Here is a 24,301-nt window from a genome sequence, read left to right on the forward strand (position 1 = left end):
AGGAGGATCACGAGTTCAAAGCCAGCCTCAGCAACTTAGTGAGGCCCCAAGCAACTCAGTGAGAGCCTGTCTCTAAATAAAATACAAAATGAGACTGGGCTAGGGATGTGCCTCAGTGGTTAAGTGCCCCTGAATTCAATCCCCAGTACCAAAAAAATTAATAAATAAAAGGCTAGGCAGGTATCTACAATTTGCTTCCAGATGTATCAAGCTCCACAATTTGTGCACTTAATTATTTTTATCTAAACTGAATCCATATTATTATGTTAAGTGAAAAAAGCCAGACTCAGAAAGTCAAGGGTCATCTATTTTCTCTCATGTAGAAACTAAAGAAAAAAAAAGGGAACAAAAGTGGGGGTGCGCAGCTCATGAAATTAGAAGGGAGACCAGAGAAGTAGAGGAAGGGGAGCAGAAGGAGGGAGGGAAGAGGGGAAGGGGAAACACTGGGGAATGAAACTGATCAAATTATGTTCTGTGCATGTATGAATAAGTCATAATGAATCCCACTATTATATACAATTATAATGCACAAATAAAAATCAATTTAAAAAGACAAAAGTAAAATAACTGAGCCACACAACTGTGCTTTAAAGATGAGTGGCAGCACTAAGACAAAAACTGAAGCCTCCTAACTTCAATCCTGAAGAATGTTCTTTTTCTAGATTTTTCTCTCGGGCCTTACTTGTGCTGGCTTTCAGTGCTATGTTGAAATATTGCATTTTCCTCCACATACTAGTGTGAAGGTTACCAATACCAGAACAAAGTCACTTATGTCTAACCCCGGTAAGACGGAGCCAGGAAGCCATGAAGAAGAGGCACTCGGCATTATGCCTGGACCCACAGATACCAAAGGACATTTTCTCCAAACTGCAGCTTGCTACATGAGTCAGAGAGACAGCTAACACAAGGACAATGAGTCACTTGCACAAGAACACTTGCCTGACACACACCATCTCCACCAATGACTGACATCACTTCCTGGGATAAGCCCCTGTCTCATAGTTTCAAAACATTTTATGTGTACTTTTTTTTCTTTTGTCTGTAAAGCTTCCCCTAGTACCAAACTCTTTGGCTGTGCCTATAATTTGCTGTAGCTTGCTGTTTTCATCAGCTTTTTCACTGCTGTGACTAAAGGATCTGACCAGAACAACTTTAGGGAAGAAAAGTTTATTTGAGGACTCATGATTTCAGAGGTCTCAATCTATAGACAGCAGACTCCATTCCTCGGGCCTCGAGGTGAGGCTGAACAACATGGCGGAAGAATGTAGCAGAGGGAAGCAGCTCACATCGTGATCAGGGAGCAGAGAGTGCTCCACTTGACAGAAACAAATATATATACCCAAAGCCATGCCCCAATTCCCACCTCCTTCAGCCACAACCTACCACTTCAGTTACCACTCAGTTCATCCCTATCAGGGGATTAATTCACTGATTAGGTTAAGACTTTCACAACCCAATCATTTCTCCTCTGAACTTTCTTGCATGTTCTCACACATGAGCTTTAGGGGGACACCTCCCATCCAAACACATGCATATCTGTAATTTAAGTTATCTGATATTCTGGCACAAACTCTACGAAGACTCATTTCTCTATTACTCATTTTAGATTGACACTAGGAAGGATAATTCTTATCAAAAATAATTTTTTAAAAAATGAAGAAAGATTCACAGCTTACCCAGTATGTGGGTAGTTATAACAACAATTCGCTATAGTACAGTGGTTTAGAGTGAGGATCTTAGAACCAATTATATTATCTGGGTTGAAATTCTGAGGCATCACCTAATAACTTGTCCAAGGACAGGAATAGGTACTGTCTGTGACTTACGTACTTAACCTAAAACATTGGATTAGTAATATCACTGACTTTATGAGGATTTTTTGAGAATTATGGATCAGTTACTACATTTAAGCACTCAGTGCCTGGCACATAGTAAGCGCTCAATAAATGACAACTCCTAATTGGGAATCAAACTCATTAGCTAGAGCTCAGGGAATAAATGGTAATAATGACAATGATACTATTTCAGTACGGTAGTGTTTCTCTGGCTTTCTCAACCCTTCAACAACAACAAAAAAAAAAATCTCATTTTTCATCTCTATTCCTGGCAGTGCCAAAAGAAATAGCATTATCATATCATTTAGCTAGGAATGGCATAATTAATGAACTCAAGAGTGGTTGCAAAAAGCTTGCTATATTTCTGCATTGGTGTAAGCTGGTTGTTATGGCAACCATCCCCTGTCAACGACCCTTTGCCAGACAGAGAGAGACCAATTTTGGGAGCCGTCACAGCACATCTGTTTCTCTGCTCAACTGATTAGCTGTTGTTTGCAACAACGAGCAGATGGAAGTAAAAAGGGAAAAAAAATTTTTCTAAAAAGAAGCAAATGTTTATTTTATCCACAAGTCTGTTTTCCAGTACAGAAACAGACCTTTAGCTGTTTTATAAAGATTTAAGTATACAGGGTCCTTACTACAAGGGCTGCTTTCTTGCATTGCTGGAATTGCAAAGTGTAGTCAGGCTGTAAATTATAGGTGATAGTTCCTTCATGTGTATCTTTTTAAATGATGAGCCTCTCATTCCCATTTCAGGGCACCCTTCCACCATATTTTTGGATGCCTCTGTTGTATGAGCTAACGCACCTGCCTGGAGCGCACCTTCCACAATGAGCACCCTACATGAGTGCACTGTAAAGAGAACAAGTACAAGAAATATTTCCCTGCCTCTCTCTGTTTCTTCACCTGCAAAATGGGGTTTGCATTCTCATGCTCTCTGAAAAGCCAAACAGCTTTAACACCTATTAGGTAAGGGAATTGACTCTTCTGAAAGCCCCACTGTTCTCAGTGGCAAAATGGTGAAATGGTAGCTACTATTAAGAATGAAATAAAAGAATGAAATGAAAAGGCACCTATCCTGGTAGATGAGCCAGTCCTCGGGAAGTGCAGGCTTCCTGTCCACTGCACATTTGCTTAGCAACCACCATATTCAAAACATCTAACCATCAGCAGGCATGTGGCCACTGGGCTTTGGAACTCCACTGGAGCTGGCCCTGAAGGCTGTCTGCCTGCCAGACAGACTTCACCCCCTGAAGTTGCTGGGCCATTAGGAGGTCAGGGATGTCCTGGATAAAGAGACAAGGCACCTCTGGTGGCTAAGGAACACTCAAGGGGCTCTGGAAGGCAGCCATTTATCATCCAGAGTGGGGAAATGTTTAAGTGTTTATAATCAGCATGGACACACCAGCACATGCCAGCTAAATATAGGCATTTCTTTTAAGAGTCTACATATATACTCCTTGACTCTTCCTGCTCGGCATGCATGTGTTTCTAAAGTACTTCAGTGTTCTCAAGGGTTTGAACCTTCAGCCTGCTGTCTTTAAGTGTGTGCACCTGGTAATTTGGAGCTTCTCATGGTGGGATAATATTCCAGGTGGGGACCAACTTCATTTCATCTGTCCCCTCCCCTATGATGGACACTCAGAGGCCACCACTTATGTGATAGTGGGAATGATAGATCAGGTATCAACTCTCCTTAACCCTCATTATCACCATTAATAAACACAAAATAGGCATCTTCTGCTTTTGGCTATCAACTGGGGCATTACCTGACATATGCTTGATGCAAATATTCGTGGAGCAATGCTAATATTGACAGTGGGCACTGGTTATGTTGGAAATGCTTTAGTTCAGTAAGTCACAAAATATGGATTCCAGTCACCGTGGCCCACCTAGCCACTCTATGTCCTTGGACACTTGGACTGGCCGCCTTTTGCATTCTTCATCTGTAATATTGATGTAATCATCCTAATTGGCATGCTCACAGGTAATTGTGAGTATTTACAAAATAATATTTGTAAAAAGTCTATGCATATGTGGGATAGTATTATTCATATTATTTATTATAAGAAATTGGCTGTCAGGAAAGAGTGGAGGAGAAAAAAGAAAACAAACATAGTTAACAGAAAGATTATTTTGAAAAAAAAAAGATACAGGTTAAAACTACAGGCCAGGAGTCCAGGGGATGTTTGTGTGTGTGTGTGTGTGTGTGTGTTGCTAGGGATGAAACCCAGGGCCTTCCACATGCCACATGCTAAGCACATGCTCCACCACTGAGCTATGACCCCAGCTCCAGAAAATAAACAGAAGGTTGAAGGAAGTGGCTATGACTTGGAAAACATGAAAGCAGATAATTAAAAAATAAATAAAACTGGCCACTCTATGTCCTACATACTCTATGAGACTATGTAGGTAGACTGAACAAGACTCTGAAGGTGGAGAAGCCTACATGGGAAAGCTATTTGATATGCCTGGCACATCCAGAAAGAACTGTGTTTGCCTCAAACACCTACGGCAGAGAGTGAGTGATCTGTGAGTGTGTGTGTGTGTGTGTGTATGTGTGTACATACGTGCATGTGCACAGGCAAAGCTGAACTCTCTAAGCGAGGACCAGTAACCAGCAGCCCTGCAGGTACCAAGTGGCTGACTGATTACCTTGGAAAGTTGAATGATTTACTACAAAGGAAGGTATTGGGGGGGGGGGTCACTCTGTGTTGAATTAAGTTGAAGTCCTATTTCCCGGGACCTCCGCAAGTCAACCTTTCTGGAAATAGGGTTGTTGCTGTTGAAACTAGTTAAAATGGGGTCTTATAAGGATGCCTCACCCAACATGACTGGACTCCTTCTAAGAAGATGGCCATGTGAAGATGGAGACCCACATGAAGAACACCAAGACACCACGCAGGCAGATGCTGGAGTTGGGCAGCTGCACACCAACAATTACTAGGACTGCCAGCAAACCTCCAGCAGCCAGCAAGAGACAAGGAAAGACCCTGGGACCTGCAGAGGAAGCAGGACCTGCCAACATCCTGCTCCTGATGTCCAGCCTGCAGAACTGAGAGATGATGAATCTCTGTGTTTAAAGCCACCAGGTTTCTACCACTTGGTTAGAGCATCCAAAGGAAATTACAGGGGTGGACAAGGCTTCAGATCAGGACAAGAGAAGACTCCAATTTAACATGGTGACTGGCTGCAAGAGCAGTCCCGTGGAAACAGTGGGCGGGTTTCTTCTGTGTGATCACACCCTGAACGTTTCCTCCTGTGGCTGTTGGAATGCTAGAGCCACTACTGCCACTCAAATATTCACAGGTAGCATGGTGACAATAGTCCCTAAGGTAATCCCTGAACAATGAACACACAGCTCCCAGCAGTCACAGCCAGAGAGGCTGAAGAATCTGGGTTCTGGGGCCTGGGGTTGTGGTCAGCAGCAGAGCGCTCGCCTAGCATGGGCAAGGCCCTGGGTTCCATCCTCAGCACCTCATAAAAATAAATAAATTAATTAAAGATATTGTATCCAACTACAAATGAAAAATAAATATTTTTAAAAAAAGAATCTGGGTTCTGATTTAAGAATTTGAAGGGTTTTTTGAGGGGATACCAGGGATTGAACTTAGGGGCACTCAGTCACTGAACCACATTCCCAGCCCTATTTTATTTTTATATTTTTATTTAAAGACAGGGTCTCACAGAGTTGCTTAGGGCCACACCATTGCTGAGGCTGGCTTTGAACTCGCAATTCTGTCTCAGCCTCCCAAGCTGCTGGGATTATAGGTGTGCACCACCGCACCTGGTCAAGAATTGAGTTTTTGAAGACTTTATTGGGCTGCTTAATCAACAGCCTCTGGATCTACCTCCCTCTGCTCCAATTATATGAAACATAATTTTCTATTATTTAAATATTTTCTCATAGTAATCTTCTCAACACATAGTTTTGTTTTGTTTTGGTCCTAGGGATGGAACTCAAGTGCCCTTTATCACTGAGCTACACCCCTTTTAATTTTTTTTATTTTGAAACAGGGTTTCACTAAGTCACCCAGGCTGGCCTCAAACTTTCAATCCTCCTGTCTCAATCTTCTGAGCCACTGAAATTACAGGTGTGTGCCACCACACCCAGCTAAAACCATAGTTTCTATGTTGAACTTCTTTCTTTCCTTTTTAAGACATTTTTCCCTGCCGTTACAGTATGTTGCTGAGATATTTCATTTATAAAACATAAAACATTGTACTGATCTTGACTTTTAGATTACCACACAATTGATTTCCCCAATAATATCATTTCAAAATACTAGATGCTAAGGGTACCCCGTAGTTATTTGCCAGGTTTCTGTTCTCGAGACTAAAAGGCTCAGGGGTCACTCCAGTTCAGCTGGGCTAACTGGGCTGCACGAAATAACCACACAAGAGACACAAATACCTTTTTCTTTGGGGGTCGCTGTGACGGCTCCTCTGACCTTAAGGGTCCGAAGAAAGAGAGAGAGGGAGAGCACGCGCTGACCCCTTTTATTGAGGAGAAGCTATTCAAATGAGGCAAGGGGTCAGGTTTCAAGGGGCTGAGTCTATCTTCATGATGTCCACTGTCAGCAGGTTGACTGACACCTGAGTAGGCCAACCCAAGGGCAGAGTAAGAGAAGAGGACACACACAAGGCACTTCCATGGAAGATTCTATCCTAAACAGGGCAAAGGGTTATATTACAAAGGAACAGGTGAGCATAGCTTCACCCATGGGGCTGTAGCAAGACACACCCATGCACAAGACACCGTTCCTTAAACCCAAGAAGGGTGGGGAAAGCTCTGCCACATTTCTGTGACTGAGCGCCTCAGCACCCAGCCAGGGAGTGTGACTCAGTCACATGCAAGGTTGGTCTCCCATAGTTATTCTTCTCCTACCTTGTTAGGGTGATACTGTTCCACCAGTATTTTTCAACTTTAATAGTGTCCAAATCAGGCAGGGAGAGGAAACACGTGGGGAATGTGGACGTGACAGTTGATTAGTGCAGCAGCTTCGAGCTGCCCCAGTGAACTGTGCATCTTGACTGCTCATCAACATTTGATTGTGGTGTGGTCACATTTCATTAGCTACCTGGGTTGTAGTACAGCCTATTTGAATTAACTGTTGTGGCTACTCAAGCTTGTGAAATAAAAATGGGGATAAAAATGGAAAAAGAATAATGTGGCTCAATTTCTCAAAAATAAAATAGGATCAAGGATCTTTCAGTTCCACCTTAAAAATAAAATCTCAGGTTGTCTGCAATGGGCTTATTCCACTGGCATTGGTATTTAATGCATTGTTGTTACATTTAATCTAAATCCACTTATTCACACAAACAGAAGGGAATGTGTATTACGATCAATGTACTATGCAGGCTATCGTAGGAAAACAAAGTTTATTTCAACCATTATGAATTATACTTTCTAGGAATGCATTTGATCACAGAGGAACATTTATTGAATTGCACTGACCAATGGAAGGTTCTCCTGTGGACCTTCCTATGCTGGATTTTTTTTAATATATTTTTAGTCATTGATGGATCTTATTTATTTATTTGTATGTGGTGCTGAGAATTGAACCCAAGGCCTCACACATGCCAGGCAAGTGCTCTACCACTGAGCCACATCCCCAGCCCTATGGTGGATGTTTTGATCTGGAATGTCTGCCAAAGCCTCATGTGTTGAAGGCTTGCTGCCCAATACAGCAGTGTTCAGAGGTGGGACTTCTGGGGAGTGATTGGATCATGGGGGCTCTGACATCATCAGTGGATAAATCCATTGACAGCTGAGTGGACTACTGGAAGGTCCTAGAGACTGGGAGGTAGGACCTAGTTGGAGGAAGTAGGTCACTGAGGGCATGTCCTTGAAGGGTTTTATCTTGTCTCTGACCCCCTCCTTCTCTCTCTCACTCTCTCTCTCTCCCTCTTTCAGCTTCCTGGCTGCCATGAGGTGAGCAGCTTTGCTCTCCCCACACCCTGCCACCATGTTGTCCTGCCTCCCATAGCCCAAAAAACGTCAGAGGCAGCACGCCATGGACTAAAACCTCTGAAACTGTGAGCCAAAGTAAATCTTTCCTCCTTTAAGCTGTTTTTCTCAGGTATTGTATCACAGTATGCTGACTAACAGAGGATTATGGAGCCTCTTCACTGCAGCAGGCAGGATGTGGCTGGCTCTCCCCTGCCAAGAAGGGAACTGCTTCCATGCAGTCTGGGCAACAGGAGCTCAGAGATGACCACCAAACTTCCCCTCATAGAAGCACTCCACATGTTGTTCAACCCAGCTGAAGCTAGAAAGTCACAGATACCTCCTCATAAATGTATGAAGCTAGACTCAGGCCTTTCTTGATTATATCTTGTGTTCCTGAGAACCAGTCTGCTATGGATAAGAACTGTCTGTCATATTATGCCATATGAATATGAGCTGAGTGACCTTGGCTAAACTTTCCTTTCAGAACCAAATCAACCAAAATCTACAGAGAAATTTACTAATGCTCTAGCTGAGGAACCCTCCTCACATGAGCACCTACTCTGTGTGGAGAACTGGGCATCCCAAATCTCTGCCAGAGCTTAAAGTCCAGATGGACAGTCCACCCACCTGCTGCTATGTGCCATGGTAACAGTGTGCTAATGGAGGGCGGAAGGCTTTAGTGTTGGCTCCTATCCAGGGATTAGGGGAGATTTCCTAGGAAAATTGGCACTTGAGTTGAGACTTGGAGATTAAGGAGGAATTTTCCAGAGCTCTGAGGGTCATTCTGGGTGATGATGTAACAGTACACCAGGGCTCAATTGAATGACTTATCAGTATGGATTTGGAGAATTATCTGTTGTTCACTGCTGCTGGGATATTAAGAACAACGAAGTTGGGGAAAAGTAATTCAGCATGAAGCTGGAGAGAGGAGCTGGAGTATGAAGGAAGGACTTTGTTTACTATCCCAATAAGTTTTGTTGTCGTTATTATTATTTTGGTACCAGAGATTGAACCCAGAAACACTTAACCACTGAGCCACATTCCCAGTCCCAGCCTATATATATATATATATATATATATATATATATATATATATATATATATATATATATATATTTTTTTTTTTTTTTTTTTTTTTTTTTTTTTTTTCTTTAGAAACAGGGTCTTGCTGAGTTGCTAAGTGCCTCACTAAATTGCTGAGGCTAGCTTTGAACTTGTGGTCCTCCTGCCTCAGCCTTGGACTTCATTCCACAGTGTGTCTCCAAGTGGAATCCACAAGTCCCTATGAAAACTCCACTTCTATTTTAGTAGTCATTACGTTACTACTACTACTGACAATGATAATGGGAGGAGGAGTTAAAACACACTCCAGATCCTTTGCCATTTAATTCTGGTGACTGTATTGTTTATTATTAATCTGGCAACAGTTGGAGGTCAGAGGAGGTGCAGTTTGAACAAAGAGATCATACTGGCTAAACACAGCTGGTCACCACATGTGGGCTACAGTAGGTTTGCCAGACTCAGCCCATGTGGTCCTTCTCTGAAAGGCGATTACATGGTCAAAGACAATAGAGATTCACAAACAGTGTCATTTGTCTCATTAATGTCATGTCACTGGCTTTGTAGTTTTTTCATAATATACTTCTTTTCTTTGGGTTTTATAGTTCTGTAGGTATGTGACAAGAAGCGAGCCTATCTGAGAAACACAGAGATTGTAGTAAACACTGTAATATGTCAGGGTTTTCTTTTTCAGGTGTTTGGACCCATTACTCACTCCTGAAACAGGCCACTGACAAGTGGGAACCACTGAAGGAATCTGAGCAGAGATCAGTGTGAAGCAATCCCTGAGTGAGGAGACCACCTTGGCAGTGACACAGAAGGCTGTCCAAATGCCCAGAGGAGATGGAAAAACATCTAGGGAGGTGGCTGCCTGCACCCTCGTATTTAGAGAGCCTTTGCTTACTTCCACAGAGGAGGCCTGGGGACTTTAGAATCAAATACTGACCTGATAAGCAGAATACACTGGCATTTCAAGGTGTGTCTTATCTAGCTCAAAGGTTCCCCAAACTTCCACCTGTGTCATTTCCCAGAGAGTTTTGTGATGAGGCCAGAACTGAGATAGGACCAAATCCCATGTTTTAGTGCAGAGAACTAACAAAGTGCAAGAGATTTGCTACGTACGTGGCAACAGAAAACAACCAGGGCCACTACTTAGAGCTCCGTAGACTAGTTGACACTGAAATGAGGCTTGTTGTCAAGCCATGGGTCACTTGTATGAGCTGCACCCATCCAGGGAAGGTGACCTTTTCTTAGACAAAGATTGGATGGACTTTCCCAGCCATGACCCTGGAGAGGTCTGCATCTCCTGGAGGGGGCACCTTCTTCTAACTGCATGAAGGTCCCTTATGATCTAGTTGTGACTTAATCTTGCTTCTGAGATCAAGCCTTATCAGCATCACTCACCAAAAATAGAACTCTTACCAGAAATACTAGAACTTACTACAACTCTTTATGAAGATACAGGAATTCCTTCTTCCTGAAAAATTTGGAGAACATATAACTCACCCATAAAAATCCACAGTATCCAGGCACTCGACAACATAAAGAACTAGATACACCTTGCTTACCTCAGGGGCCATCCAGAACGGGGTGCCAACTGACGTGTTTCTCCTTAATCGTGTGCTGGTAAGTTGAGCTGAGACACCTAAAAGAAACAGGTATCAGAATTTGGCAGTGAGTAGATGATGATTCCAGATTAGGCATTGACAATTGCTTTTTGAAGGACCAGATAGTAAATATTTTAGGCTCAATGGGCCATCTGACCTCTATCACTACTATTCAGCTCTGCTGTTGGAAGGCTAAAGAGCCACACAAAACACGTAGCTGGGTGAGTTTGGCTTCACTCCAATAAAATTTTATTTATGGATGCTGAAATCTGAATTTCAGAAATTTTTATATCTCAATATATTCTTTTGTTTTTTTCCAATTAGTTAAAAATATAAAAAGTCATTCTTAGCTCATGGGCCATACAAAAAATAGGAGGTAGGTCATATTTGACCATGAACTATAGTTTGCTAAGCCTTTAGAGCATTTATCATTCTATCATTAGGTAGAATCATCAGACGTTTTTCTAATGAATATTCCTACCATATCATTGCAAATTTGGAATCAAAAGAAAAATATCAATATCTAGGATCAACCCAAAATATCTTCCTATTATATTTCCCAGTTCAGGTGATTTCTTTCTTAATAAGGTGCTTCATTTTATGGAAGAGGAAGATTGGCATATATTATCTATAATAAAGCATCAGTGTAGACATAAAAAGATTTCAGAGCTTTATCTTGCCTAGAAGCCTGGAAACTTGGCAAGAAAGTTATATTTTTCAAATGGAAAGAGAAATTGACAGTAACGTTATTATCTGAAGCTCAATGCTGAGGACCTGAATTTTAATATAATTCCAATGTCCTCTAACTCTCTTCTCTACACCATGGTAAATAAGGTAGAAATTAAAGCTACACTGAGTTAGGAGTTGGGAGACCCATTTTCTATCCCAATTATGCCCTTTACTGAGGTGTGACTGCCTCAGCTTGAGTCTCAGTTGTCTCAACCTTAAACAGATAATGACAACAAACAGCCACACCTAACGTAGAAGGTTCTTCTTAAGACCAAATAAGAGGACCAGCGTGTTCACAATGGTCAGGTATTATTTTATACCAGCAGACGTCTAACACAGCCCTAAACAGAACGACAAGGGATGCCACTGACAGAACGTGGACTGTATTCATTAGTGAAGGATACAGCCCTGAGGGGGAGGCCTAGATTTTCCAAGGACCCGTGGGTGTTTGTTTTTATAGCTGCTTGCTATATCCAAAAGATGGGGTCTTGCTTTATTGCCCAGGTTGGTCTTGGAAATCCTGGGCTCACCTTTTCCTCTGGCCTCAGCCTCTAAGAAGCTGGGCCTCCAGGCATGTACCAGTGCTCCCAGCAAGAAGGCTCTTTAAACTCTATTTGCGACAGATAATTTCCCACTTTACTAAGACTGCCACAACAATTTTGGTAGTAACCACTATGGCTATCTGGTTTCAATTTCTAGAAATTTGTTTTGCCACAATTGGACATTAAAAACCTTCTACTGGAGAAACTGAGAAGAGTTACCCTTGGGCAAATCGCAAAGTTCTGTGAGTGGATAAATCAGTATTCATCCTTAACTGCCTCCTTGCAGGCTACTTGCCTCCCAACATATGCACTGCCCTCTGGACCACGTGGAAAATATATCTCTGCTACACACACAGCACAATGTTGAAGCTCGATTCCTCCTATTCAGAGAGGAGCATAAGAACAAAGTATTCCCTTGCTATTTTTCTTTGCTTATTTGTTTTGTAAACAGATGAATACACCTGGAAGAACTTCATTTGCTTTTAAGTAATTTCTTCTGAAAAGCAAATGATTCACTGACATATTTTTATGCCAAATTCTTTCTTACCAATAAAATGATGAATACTCAAAATTGTTAGTCTTGTTTTTATTATGATGATATTGATAACATTTTGAAATATTATCTAAATGTTTTTTCATCATTTGTAGCAATGACCCTAAGGAACTAACTAGTATTGAACTCATTTATAAGAATAAACCAGCCCATAAACCTAAAATGGAAAACCAAATGGTTTGTTGGTTTGCCAATATCAACGTCTAAATGTTGTGAAAAGATATTTCAGTTCTCTGGCCTCAGGTGACATTGTCTGCATTTCCTCCCATCCTTCCATTTCCCCTTAATGTTTTCAGTCCTACCATCCTCATGTGTCGCAGCAATAATCACAATTTAAAGAGATGTTAGCTCTGAGGCCCAAAGGACTATCCTACCTTCTGCTCACAGGGAATAAGTATGCCTAAGGCTAGTGAAAGTCCTTTGAAAAACCAAACTGCTTTCTCTTTTCATATGCAAAAGAAGAGATGACAAAAATGCAAATTATAAACAATTGCCCTGAGATGTGAAATTCTTAGCAGAAAACCAAAAACTATCCCAGCAAGTTCTTTTTATTTATTTTTTTTGCAACACTTTTATTTTCTATCTTTAATAAAATTGCTAGTAAAGCTGAAAATCGATTAACAAACAGCATCTCCTAGGGTGATCCATCTGGTCAGCCCCCCACTCCACAGCCTGCGTTTGACTGGAGAAGTCCTTCAGCCTGTGGTGTAGCAGAGAGGCGTCAGTCTTCTGAGATTGCAGTAAATTGTCCCCTTTGGCTAAACTGCACACATCAAGAAAACAAATGACACACAGTCATTACCAAAGTCAACAAGCTTGACTCCTCCTTCTGCCGTCAGAAGAATGTTGTTCCCCTTCACATCCCGGTGGATGATTTGGTTGTTGTGCAAATGCTGAAGGCCCTGCATGGCCACCAGGAGAGAGGAAGGGGAGATTTACACGCTTATTTTAAAGCAATTACCCCACTATTACAAAGTCTAATCAAAGTCCACATTTGACTCCACTTTCTTTTTGTCAATATCCCTTGCATATTAAATGGCACTTTCCCTGTCATTAAGATACAATGAGGCCCCACGTGATGGACCACTTGTCCCACCAGCTGCCATCCCCAGCTCAAAGAACATTCTTACCAAGAGAGCCCCATACAAGATGTAGGAGATCATGGCTTCATCCAGTCGCTGGCCGCACCTGAGAAGGCCTTTGACCAGCTCAGTGACAGAGCCCCCGTTACAAAGCTGTGGTGAGAGGTGCCAGGCAGAAAGGAGGAGTAGAAAAAAAAAAAGAAAGAAAGAAAGAAATGTCAATTAGGAAGGAATCCCACTGGTTACTCACTCAACATAGTAAAATTGCCGATCACAAACTCCATCCTGGAGTAATTAGACTTCAAATTTTCAATAGCCAGTCAAATCTAGCTCTGTGTGCACTTGTGTTCTTTATTCAAGGTAAGGATTTATGAGCCAAAGTGTTCACCCAAAAAAGCTGACTTTTTAATTGTCAAGTAAAACATGAAAGCACAAATTATTATTTAGAATTTTTGCAGGCAAAGCTTATTAAGAAATCATGGTGGCTTACTGGATATTTTTCATCTGATGTGCATATTATTCTTTTTTCTTTTTTTGTTCAAATGTGCATTTTGAGGATAAGAAAGGACTGGAAGAGGCAAGATAGATGCCCTTGATAACCAACAGGAAATAAATTTCAGTGATTTTCAGTGATGCACTGCAGACATCAGAAACCTGATCAGTAGCTCTTTCTAGATGTGCCAATCAATGCGTGTCAGGTTTATGGGGGTAGAGTTATGTCATAGGTGCACTTGGCCTTCTCGTATTCAACTTTAGCTTTTCCAGCAACTTTAAGCATCTCTCTGTCCCTATAATTTAAAACACTGTAAGATTTTACTTTATGACTTTGTTTTATATCAGTGAAGTATGAGTACAGAAAGCAGGTATATTGTACTTTCTCAGCAATTTAAGAGTTTTTCAAGGATAATTTTTGCTAACCCCAGAAGTCAATGTGCAGGTTTGGGTTTGGCACAATCCATCATAAATTGCTCATTAAGTGACATATTGTGACTACAAATCTAATATAGAATTAGAGAATCTTTAAAACAAACATAAAATTATTATCTCTTGGGAATTACTTAGGAGGGATCCTAAAAGCAATGAAATGCATTAAAGACTATGATGGTCCAGTTTGGGATTATAGGAAGTGACTTTAGAATCTACTGTCTACCAATGTCAGACTAACAGGATGCCTCTAATGTCCCTAATGTTGACTGCCTGCATCATATCTTTGCTCTAATCATACAGAAGTTGAATGTCCCCCAAAAGCCCATATGTTAAAGGCTTGGTCCCCAGCTGGTGCTATTGGGAGGTGCTGGGGACCTTTAGGAGGAAGGGCCCTAAGGTCAGTGAAGATAAAGACACACACACACACACACACAGAAATGGGGGGGGGGGTTGTAGGATCCTTTCCATTCCTCTTTCTCATTTGCTTCCTTAGCCATGACTTGAGGTGTGTGCTCTGTCACCTGCTCCTCACCATTGCTAACCTGCATCCCCACCAGAAGCCTAAAGGCAATGGGTCTAGCTAATCATGGACGGGAACCTCTAAAACTGTGAGTCCAAATAACCCTTTTCTCTTTATAAGTTAGTTATCTCAAGTGTTTTGTTATAATGGCAAAAAAAACAGGGTAACACCACCTTTTGAGGAACTCTGTATTCTTTCAATTCTAGCTGCCTTCCATGACTCTGAAAGGACAAATGATATTCAATGTGCACCTCTTTGTTCCCAATAGTCTGTGACTGGCCAGTTTATAAGCTATTACTCAATCACAAATACAGCACAATCCCTAGTCTCGAAGGGTTCAACACCTAGAAATGGACACATGAGAAACTGGGTATGGGGCTGAGGAATGATAGGTGTGCCTAGGAGCATGTTGGCACCAAAGAGGGAAAACTGAACTCTGATAAGGGGTGACCATAAGGGGTTGGCCTGGGAAATTCTTCTGAAGGCCATAACATTTGTAAGTCTGAAGGACAAATGAATTTGGAGCAGGAGGGTAAGAAAGAGAAGAGTACCCTAGGAAAAGAAGTCTGTAAACATCCCGTACAAATAAAGGAAAAAGGAAAGTGGTGGTGGGAGGTGTGTGTGTGCGTGTGCATGCATGTGCTTATGAATTCTAAACACTGCTATTCTTGGGACAAAGGGGGCAAGGATCCTGGGTTAGGGAGAGAGGGAAAGAAGGTGGGGGACAGGAATGAATGACAGATATGCCCTTCTAAGGACTATGGGCTTTATTTTTCTAGGTCTATTTTTAATAGTATGACATATCATTAGATAAGGAAACTAAGCTTTTAGGCAAAGGGTCTCAGTGTTCAGATTTGTATTCTAGAAAGATGACTCAGGCAGTAGATTGAAGCATGGATGGAAGAAGAAAGACCTGGGTATCCATCAGGAGATGCTGAAGCCATCGAGGGAGGAAGGGTCAAAAAGTCAAGTCAGGAGGATAACAAGGACAAGGCAGGTTTGGGAGGCTCTCATGAGGTGGAATGAACAGAAACTTCTGATCCACTGGATGTGGAAGGTGAAGAAGAGACAAGAGTCTGCAGATGCTGGGAGACTGAGAGAAATCTCAACACCCTTTCCTCCTCCAGAGCAAAGGAGTAACAGGAATGCAAGACAGGACAGTGCACTTGTCAGGGCACTCCCCAGCCTGACTCCCATCTAGGGGAGGCACACACTTCCTTGAATTACAAATGCAGTATTGAAATTTTACCAAGAGAAAACTTAAATTCAAAGCTAGGTAAAGACCCAAGCTAAATACAGGCCTATAATCTTCCCTTGTTCCTCCTTTCTCCTTCCCTACCCTACGTGTGGCTGAATTTGCTACTTAGGGCCTTTTGAACCATATTTTAGGTGGTAGCCAATTTACAAACTTTCCTCAGAGCCTCAGAACCCATTAAGGGATTAAGAGCAGTTATTTGTCAGCAGGATCAAAACTCAGCTGTGGATTTCAAAACAACAAAGGGATCTTACTCAGGAAGCGCCTTTTGTTCACTAAATGTCAGAGTTTAAGAGCTATCTGACTTCCCAGAATCCACAGAAATGTATAATTAAACTGCTCAGGGCACCTTTAAAGGAAGCTGTCCTGTGAAGTTGACAAGCCCACCAGCAAGGTTTGTAAAGTGCAGCCTGCGGGTTATAGAAAAAACACTTTAGTCAATTGGATATTAAAAAAAAAATGCAGGTATGCAGGTACATACTCATAATTATCTATCCAGAGTAGGTGTTCAGTGAAATGGACATGACAAGAATTATATTTAAATTCATCAAATTAAAAAAAAAAATCCCCTTAGAGTTGGAAGAAGGCAACCAAGCCTCCTGCCCCAGCCCAGAGGGTTGGCACATAAGCCCTTCATTCCCACCCACTTTGCCAGCCATCAGATTCAAGTACAGAGGTGTGTCTCCATCCCTGCAGTTCCTCCCTACGCCCTCAGCATTCAGAAATGTGGCAGCTGGATGCATTTAGAATTTAATGAGCAGTTTACTCCAAACCAAGAAAAATAGAAAAATCATTTACATTCCACATCTATTTTCCAAAACACGTTGAATATTGATTCACAGTATGTGCATTTGTTAGGACAGTCATAATTTCAAGCAATAAAATATTCCTTGCTCAATAAGCAGTCAACTCTCTTTCATATCATTAAAGAATGGCCCGTGCACACAATCTCCAGACTTTTGTCCCAGCCCAGGTTCCAACTGTCAAGCAGCTTCTGTGCCTACCCATTTGATGTGGCTCAGTCAGATATCAGAAAAAAAAAAAAAAAGAATTTCTTTTCAGTGCTATTTTGTTCACTAGGCAGTCAAGATCAAGGTCTTTCAGGACTATTAGTTTCTACAGAGAACATAAAGCAAACGTCAGAGTCAAAACTACCCTAGAAGATGACTCAGGAAGTGTCATGTTGGACACAATCCCTATCTCAGTCCAGAGCAGCACATTTTCCCCCTGTGAGGGGATAGATCATGGGTACCAGGTAGCCACTGGCTTGCAAGCAGACAAATGAAAACCATGTCACTTGACAACCTAGAGTTGCATCAGAGGGAGATGCTCATACCACAAGAGGTAGGTTGGCTCTGAAGCTCCCACCTCCCATCTCAGCCTCCATAGGCACACGTAGGGTGAGCAGGATCACTGCCACACCTCAGCTTCTTAGCCATCTTTTATGAGCACACAGAGCAAATGCATGCAGGATGCTACTCTGTCGCATTTCTTCCATCCAAGTGTTCTGTCCATCATCTTGACTCCCCATCTCCAGTGACTCTCATTCCAGACTTGCCAGAAGCTACTGTCTAAGTCGGGGTTCAATACTTCAGTGCTTCCTGTCTGTGGCCCATCAGAACCTACCAGTCCTGTTCCCTCCATTAGAGTCCTACTAAAACTCTGATTTGTTAACCTTCTGGACTTTCCAGGTCAGTATCAGTGGGTGACAATGGTTTGATTTCTAACACTTCCAATGATATATTCAGACCTAGACTGGACCTCCTAGGGCCACATGTAAAAGCAAACACTGAACAGACACACACCCCCACTTTGACTCTACGTACCTAGATACTGAAGTTATCCTTAGATTTCAGGAAAGAGGGTCAGATTTTTATGAACCTAATTTTTTTAACCTGGCTTAAAAACAAAGTTTTCCTTTTCTTTCTTTCCAGCCTTATTTACAGCATTCTCAATTTTCAGTGCTATTTTGTTCACTAAAGTTGAACATTTGATTCATGCTAAAATGAATAGCTTCTACCTGTCAAGGCATTACTCTAAAAGGAGAAAGAGAAAATATAGTTCATGGCTTTGCACATATTAGATATTCTTTCTGAGTATTGTGTTTTGCTCAAAGGTTTAATTCCTTACTACATTTTATTAAGGTGAAAGACAATAGGACTTACAGATGTTTAAGAATTTAATATTCACTTAACATAAAACACTCGCAAATTTTCCACAACATTATATATGTTTTCTCTCCATACCTTTCTAATATATGGTGTCTAGGGGAGCTTTTGTTTGCTTTCTACTAACAAATGAGGAATGAATTTCAGAAATGACATTTTTATTTGCTTTTGTTTTCAGAGTAGGGGTGATTTAAGGGAGTTATTAATAACATTTTCCTATCCTCTAAAATTGCCATGTAGAATAGCTCCTCACGCGTCCTTTCACCACATTCAGCAAGGAAAGAGCAAAGGCAACATAAATTTAATCTCAATGCACAGGATGAGGAGAACAATACTGAACAGACGGTGATTCTGTTGTGTGCATTTTCTAAAGCACACCTTAAAAAGCTGCAATGGAGCAACACAGCAAGCAAGGGTGCTCTCTGTGGCCTGTCACTGTCACGCAGCTCTGTGTGTGTGGTCAGGAAATGTCATGATCCCAACTGAAGACCCCAATTGTGTGTTTCCATACCCCCCAACATCACACGCAGCACAGGGGATGACAGAGCAGGCTGGAGCGTGGTGCTATGGTTCTGAGAAGCCTTCCCCAAAGAACCACATGTTGACAGCTTGGTCACCAGCCCTTGGTGTTATTGGAGCTGGTGGGACCCATAGGAGCTGGGACCTAGTTGGAGGCATGCTCTCAAAGGGGATATTGGGGGCCATGGCCCTTCCTCTTTCTCTTTTTCTTCCTAGCAACCATAGGTGAGCAGCCTCCTCCACCATGTGCTCCCACCATGAGGTACTGCCTCTTCACAGGCCCAAAAGCAACCGGCCAATCAGCCATAGACTAAAACCTCTACAACTGTGGACCAAATAAACCTATCCTCTTTTAAGCTTCTGTATCTGAGGTCTTTTGTTATAGTAACAAAAAACTGACTAACACAGAGGCTTTCCCTCCAGTTCTGGCATCCAGCTGGTTATGTGACTGAAGGCATGTTGCTCTGCTCCCTGGGCCTCTGTCCCTGAACTGAACACCAAAGGATTGAACTGAAGAAAATCTGTTGGAAGTCCAGAAATCTTGTGTTTGTATAAGACTCAGTGGTTCTGAGTACACCCAAGCATCCAGCAACCTGATTTAGTGGGCCCATCATGGGACAGAAAAGACTGAGCCCATTCAGTATCCCATCAATCAGCTCTGGGATGAGCCAAAACAACCAGCAAAAGTCATAAATGTCAGCATACTGGATTGCTAAGGTATAACTAATTCAGTGTCTCAGGGCAGCCTCATTATCTGCCTGTGGTCACCCTGAAAAAAACAAGAGGAAGCTGGCGGGGGGGCGGGGGGGGCATAAGCACAGGGCACTCTCTCATGGTGCCTTCTCATCTGCCAAGGTCCTTCCTGGCTACCTTGGCCACACCTGAGGTGCTATGACTGCAACATCTGCTGTCAGAGGGCCGAAGTCCAGAACAAATCAGGGTGGGCCTGGTGAAAATGAGGTGAGAGGCCTGTCCCATTGTCCTTGTTATTTTAGTCCCATGGAGAATTGGAGTTTGGGGAATTGACCCTTTTGCATCCAGATACACACATTCATTCCTGCCTACAAAGGAGAGAAAATGGAGGGCTCTAGTGGATACAGTGCTGTCCCTTCAAATTCCCTCTTGACAGCAGATGCTGCTAGGAGTATCTCCTTCTCCCTGCTCTCAGCTCCCAGATGCACCCCTCTTAGAAATTCTCCCCAACTACAGTTAACTGCCTCCCCCAAGGCCATGTTCCCTCCCAGGGGCAGGGTGCAGCCAATGACTGGCCAACATAGAGATAACAGTTCAGGACAACTCTTTGAAGGCCCAGCTCTCTACTTCCTCAGAGAATCTGCTGAGGCCTTGGTTACAACCACATCTCAGTTCAATGTTTATCTTGCCACATCTGCCTTCCACGCTTTCTTCCAAACCTATCCCTCTTCCGGAATTCTCCAATAAGCCTTCTATATGCAACTCTCAGAGTCAGTTTGCAGGAAATCCAATCTATGATGAGGACTAATGAACGCAGATGAGCCAGTCCAAACATGGTAAGCCAAGAACCTCTTGGGTTTATAAATTTTAAAAATGAGTTGCAATTAATTGGACAATATTCTAAGAATTGTTTGTAGTCTAGGGAACAAAATAATCTTTTCCAATTGGATTCCTGTATTTGCTCTCTAGCAGATGAAAAGATGATTAAACTTTTGAGGAGAGAAACAAGAATAAAAATTTTCTCAGTATGCAGCCTACCTGTGAGAACTGGAGAGAATTCCACATCAGGTAAGGTATCTGTGTCACACAGGAGAGACCTGCTCCTCCAACATGTACCTTAAAACACTACTGAAGTATCTGCTTGCCCCTGGCATTCTGTATGAATCAATGGTTACCCAACAGGAGCTTCTTACCTCCAGGACCAGCCACAGCTGTCCTCCCACACAGTGATCCGCCTTATAATACATCCCATAAAACTTTACAACATTGGGGTGATTCGGAAGAAACCGCAGAATGTTGTATTCTGCCTCAATTTCTTCATCCATATCCTAAACGAAGTAAGAAAAACACACACACTGGATAAAGACCAAAGTGCAGAGAAAGGCCCACATACGGCATCATGCTGAATCGATTAATAAAACACGTATACATTTAATGTCATCATTACCTTATCTTCAAAAAACCTAACAACAGAGATTCAGATCCTGATTTAAATCTTGCAGTTATTAATTCATTAATATTTCTTTATGACATTCTCTTTTTCTTAATGATACTATTATAAATATCCTTTTTTATTGAAAAAAGTCTAAATTTTTAAAGCAGTTAAGCAGAAGTATCTTGAAGGGACCTAACACAGGATATGTCACACACAAGTTCAATGTGCAAAAAGGCATGGAGCATTCTAACTCCAGTGCTCTGAAATAAGATGTCAACCTAGGATGATCAAATATCACAAGTCCAGGTCACTTTGTGACCTACAGGGAAACTAGGAGTGAAATACATCACTCTTTCCAAGAGAGTAATTTTTGAAGAGCCCAGAGGGCCAAAACCAAACCAACGGTCAAATAGAAAGAAACAAAAGCCAAGTAAAGTTTTAACTCCAAGAAGAGTCCCTTCCTTCAGAAGAGCTGACAAACCATGACCTATTTTGAGATTTCTGTCAGCTTTCATGAAAACTATCCCTAAAATCAGTTGAAAATGTGCCCTGAAACACGAGAAATTCTCCCCACTAGAAAAAAACACTAGAAATTCTCCCCAACTATAGTTAACTGCCTCCCCCAAAGCCATGCTCCCTCCCAGGGGCAGGGTGCAGCCAATGACTGGCCAACACAGAGATAACAGTTCAGGACAATTCTTCGAAGGCCCAGCTTCTCAGTATGCAGTATGTGGTTATAGCTTAGTACAGTGACTTACACTGATGGGGTCCAGAATTTTCACTGCAGCCAGGCTCCCATCTCTCTTATTAGTGACCTTGTAGACCTTGCCATATGTGCCTTTACCAATGGTCTCTATAATTTCCCAGGTGTCTGTGGGATCCGGAAGCGATTCAAGACCAAGCATCATGGAGTTGTAATGAAATAATCCATATAGATGTTTCCTGGTGGAGAGAAAGTTTGTTATGTCCGACAATTGATTACAGGATCAGAGCCAGTGGGCTTTGAAAACACAAATATTTGTTTCTTAACCAGTGATTTTTGTTACTTTTTCTTTTCTATTTCCCTTTCCTATTTTAAGTAGACTGAAAGCTCAATAAGAAGCATTCTTAAGAATGCTCTGACACACCCTAAAAATACAGCTCTCAAAGTGGAGATGATCTACATGCTACAGAAGAGAGTAAAAGTTCCAACGAGGAGGTGCTGATCATGACTGGGCAGTCGTCTGGCTAGGCAGAGAGTGATGGCTGCTGCCCGGGAAAGTAGGTTAAAAACTTCAAGTCTAAAAACCTTTGTCCCAAGGATACAGTAAGCTTGACCAGGGTTCCCTGGTGGCTACTGGAAACCAATGCCTAACCTCTGTGTGCAAAGACAAAGAAAATTATTGGATGTACCAGACACATCCACACATAACACCCATTGGTGGTAGGTCTTTGGGCCTATGAAACATGAGCCAATCTCAGATCCCATTCATATAGCAAGAGCCTCATGTATGAATCACAGGGAGGGGTTCACAGGGTATGTCAATTCACTCTGCCTTAGTTGACGTGCCCTGTTTACCAAGGACATAGCTCCGTAGAGTTAAGTACCAACAGCAAGCTCAACAGGCAAAGTCACCCAAGACATAGCCTGTGGAAAAAACCCTTCAAGTTTTCTTGTTCTAAGGCTGGGTGAGGGTCTTAAGTCTGGTCTGCCTTTAGATCCCATGGGCAGGATTCCCAGGCTCCAATAGCAAGAGCCATGGCAACCAACCCCCACTCTTTGGCTTGGTGCCTCCTACTAAGATCCCAGTTTGCATTTCTAATGATTTTCTTTTTTTTTTTTTTTTTGCTTTCAAACTCTTTTTAAATTTATTTTTCATTTATATATGACAGCCAAATGCATTACAATTCTTATTACATATATAGAGCTCAATTTTTCATATCTCTGATTGTATACATAGTATATTCACACCAATTCATGTCTTCACATATGTACTTTGGATAATAATGATCATTCTACTATCATTAATTACCCCATGCCCCCTCCCTTTCCCTCCCACCCCTCTGCCCTATCTAGAGTTTGTCTATTCCTCCCATGCTCCCTCTCCATATTCCACTATGAATCAGCTTCCTTATATCAAAGAAAACACTCAGCATTTGGTTTTTTTGGGATTGGCTAACTTCACTTAGCATTATCTTTTCTAACTCCATCCATTTACCTGCAAATGCCATGATTTTATTCCTTTTATTGCTGAGTAATATTCCATTGTGTACATATGCCACATTTTTAAAAATCTATTCATCTATAGAAGGGCATCAAGGTTGGTTCCATAGTTTAACTATTGTGAATTGTGCTGCTATAAACATTGATGTGGCTGCATCACTGCAGTATGCTTTTTTAAAGTCCTTTGAGTATAGACTGAGGAGAGGGATAGCTGGGTTAAATGGTGGTTCCATTCCCAATTTTCCAAGAAATCTCCATAGTGCTTTCCATATTGGCTGCACCAATTTGCAGTCCCACCAGCAATGAAAGAGTGTGCTTTTTTCCTCCACATCTTCGCCAACACTTATTGTTGTTTGTATGGATAATAGCTGCCATTCTGACTGGAGTGAGATTAAATCTTAGAGTGGTTTTGATTTGCATTTTCCTAATTACTAGTGATGATGAACATTTTTTCATGTGTTTGTTGATTGATTTTACATCATCTTCTGAAGTGTCTCTTCAGGTCCTTGGCCCATTTATTGATTGGGTTATTTGATTTTTTGGTGTTTAGCTTTTTGAGTTCTTTATATAGCCTAGTGATTGGTGCTCTATCTGATGTGTGAGGGGTAAAGATTTGCTCCCAAGATGTAGGCTCTCTATTCATCTCACAGATTGTTTCTTTTGCTGAGAAGAAACTTTTTAGTTTGATTCCATCCCATTTATTGATTCTTGGTTTTAATTCTTGCGCCACAGGAGTCTTATTAAGGAAGTTGGGGCTTAATCCTACATGATGAAGATTAGGGCCTATTTTTTCTTCTATTAGATGCAGAGTCTCTGGTTGTATTCCTAAGTCCTTGATCCATTTTAGGTTCAGTTTTGTGCATGGTGAAAGACAGGGGCTTAACTTCATTTTGTTGCATATGGATTTCCAATTTTGATTTTCTAGACTGCATTCTCTCAAAACTGAGATCTTCCATCTGGTACCAGAGTTTTTGTTTGTTTGTTTGTTTTTCTTTTCCCCACCTTGTCTAATGGGGGCTTTTCAAAAATAATAAAAAACATTTTTTAAAAAGGCACACTAGGGGCTGGGGTTGTGGCTCAGAGGTAGAGCAATCACTTAGCTTGTGCAAGGCCCTGGGTTTGATTCTCAGCACCACATAAAAAACAAACAAATAAAATAAAGATATTGTGTCCATCTACAACTTAAAAAAATAAAAATAAATAAAAAATAGGAAAAAA

At 41.7% G+C, this 24,301-nt stretch overlaps 1 protein-coding gene across 1 annotated transcript in view; it reads right to left on the reverse strand.

Annotated features, from left to right (window-relative positions):
- The window catches only part of Myo3b (myosin IIIB), a 374,689-nt gene extending 352,391 nt beyond the window's left edge, over positions 1-22,298 (reverse strand). The window contains exons 1-6 of the mRNA XM_071619301.1: positions 22,273-22,298; positions 21,639-21,822; positions 20,639-20,773; positions 13,412-13,516; positions 13,084-13,183; positions 10,419-10,495 (exon numbers count right to left, since the gene is read on the reverse strand). Coding sequence (XP_071475402.1) covers positions 10,419-10,495; positions 13,084-13,183; positions 13,412-13,516; positions 20,639-20,773; positions 21,639-21,822; positions 22,273-22,298 — 627 coding nt within the window. The remainder of the gene's footprint in view (positions 1-10,418; positions 10,496-13,083; positions 13,184-13,411; positions 13,517-20,638; positions 20,774-21,638; positions 21,823-22,272) is intronic.
- Between the last annotated feature and the right edge of the window lie 2,003 nt (positions 22,299-24,301).

The sequence above is a fragment of the Marmota flaviventris genome, chromosome 11 (genome assembly GCF_047511675.1).
Source record: "Marmota flaviventris isolate mMarFla1 chromosome 11, mMarFla1.hap1, whole genome shotgun sequence".
NCBI classification, from domain to species: Eukaryota; Metazoa; Chordata; class Mammalia; order Rodentia; family Sciuridae; genus Marmota; species Marmota flaviventris.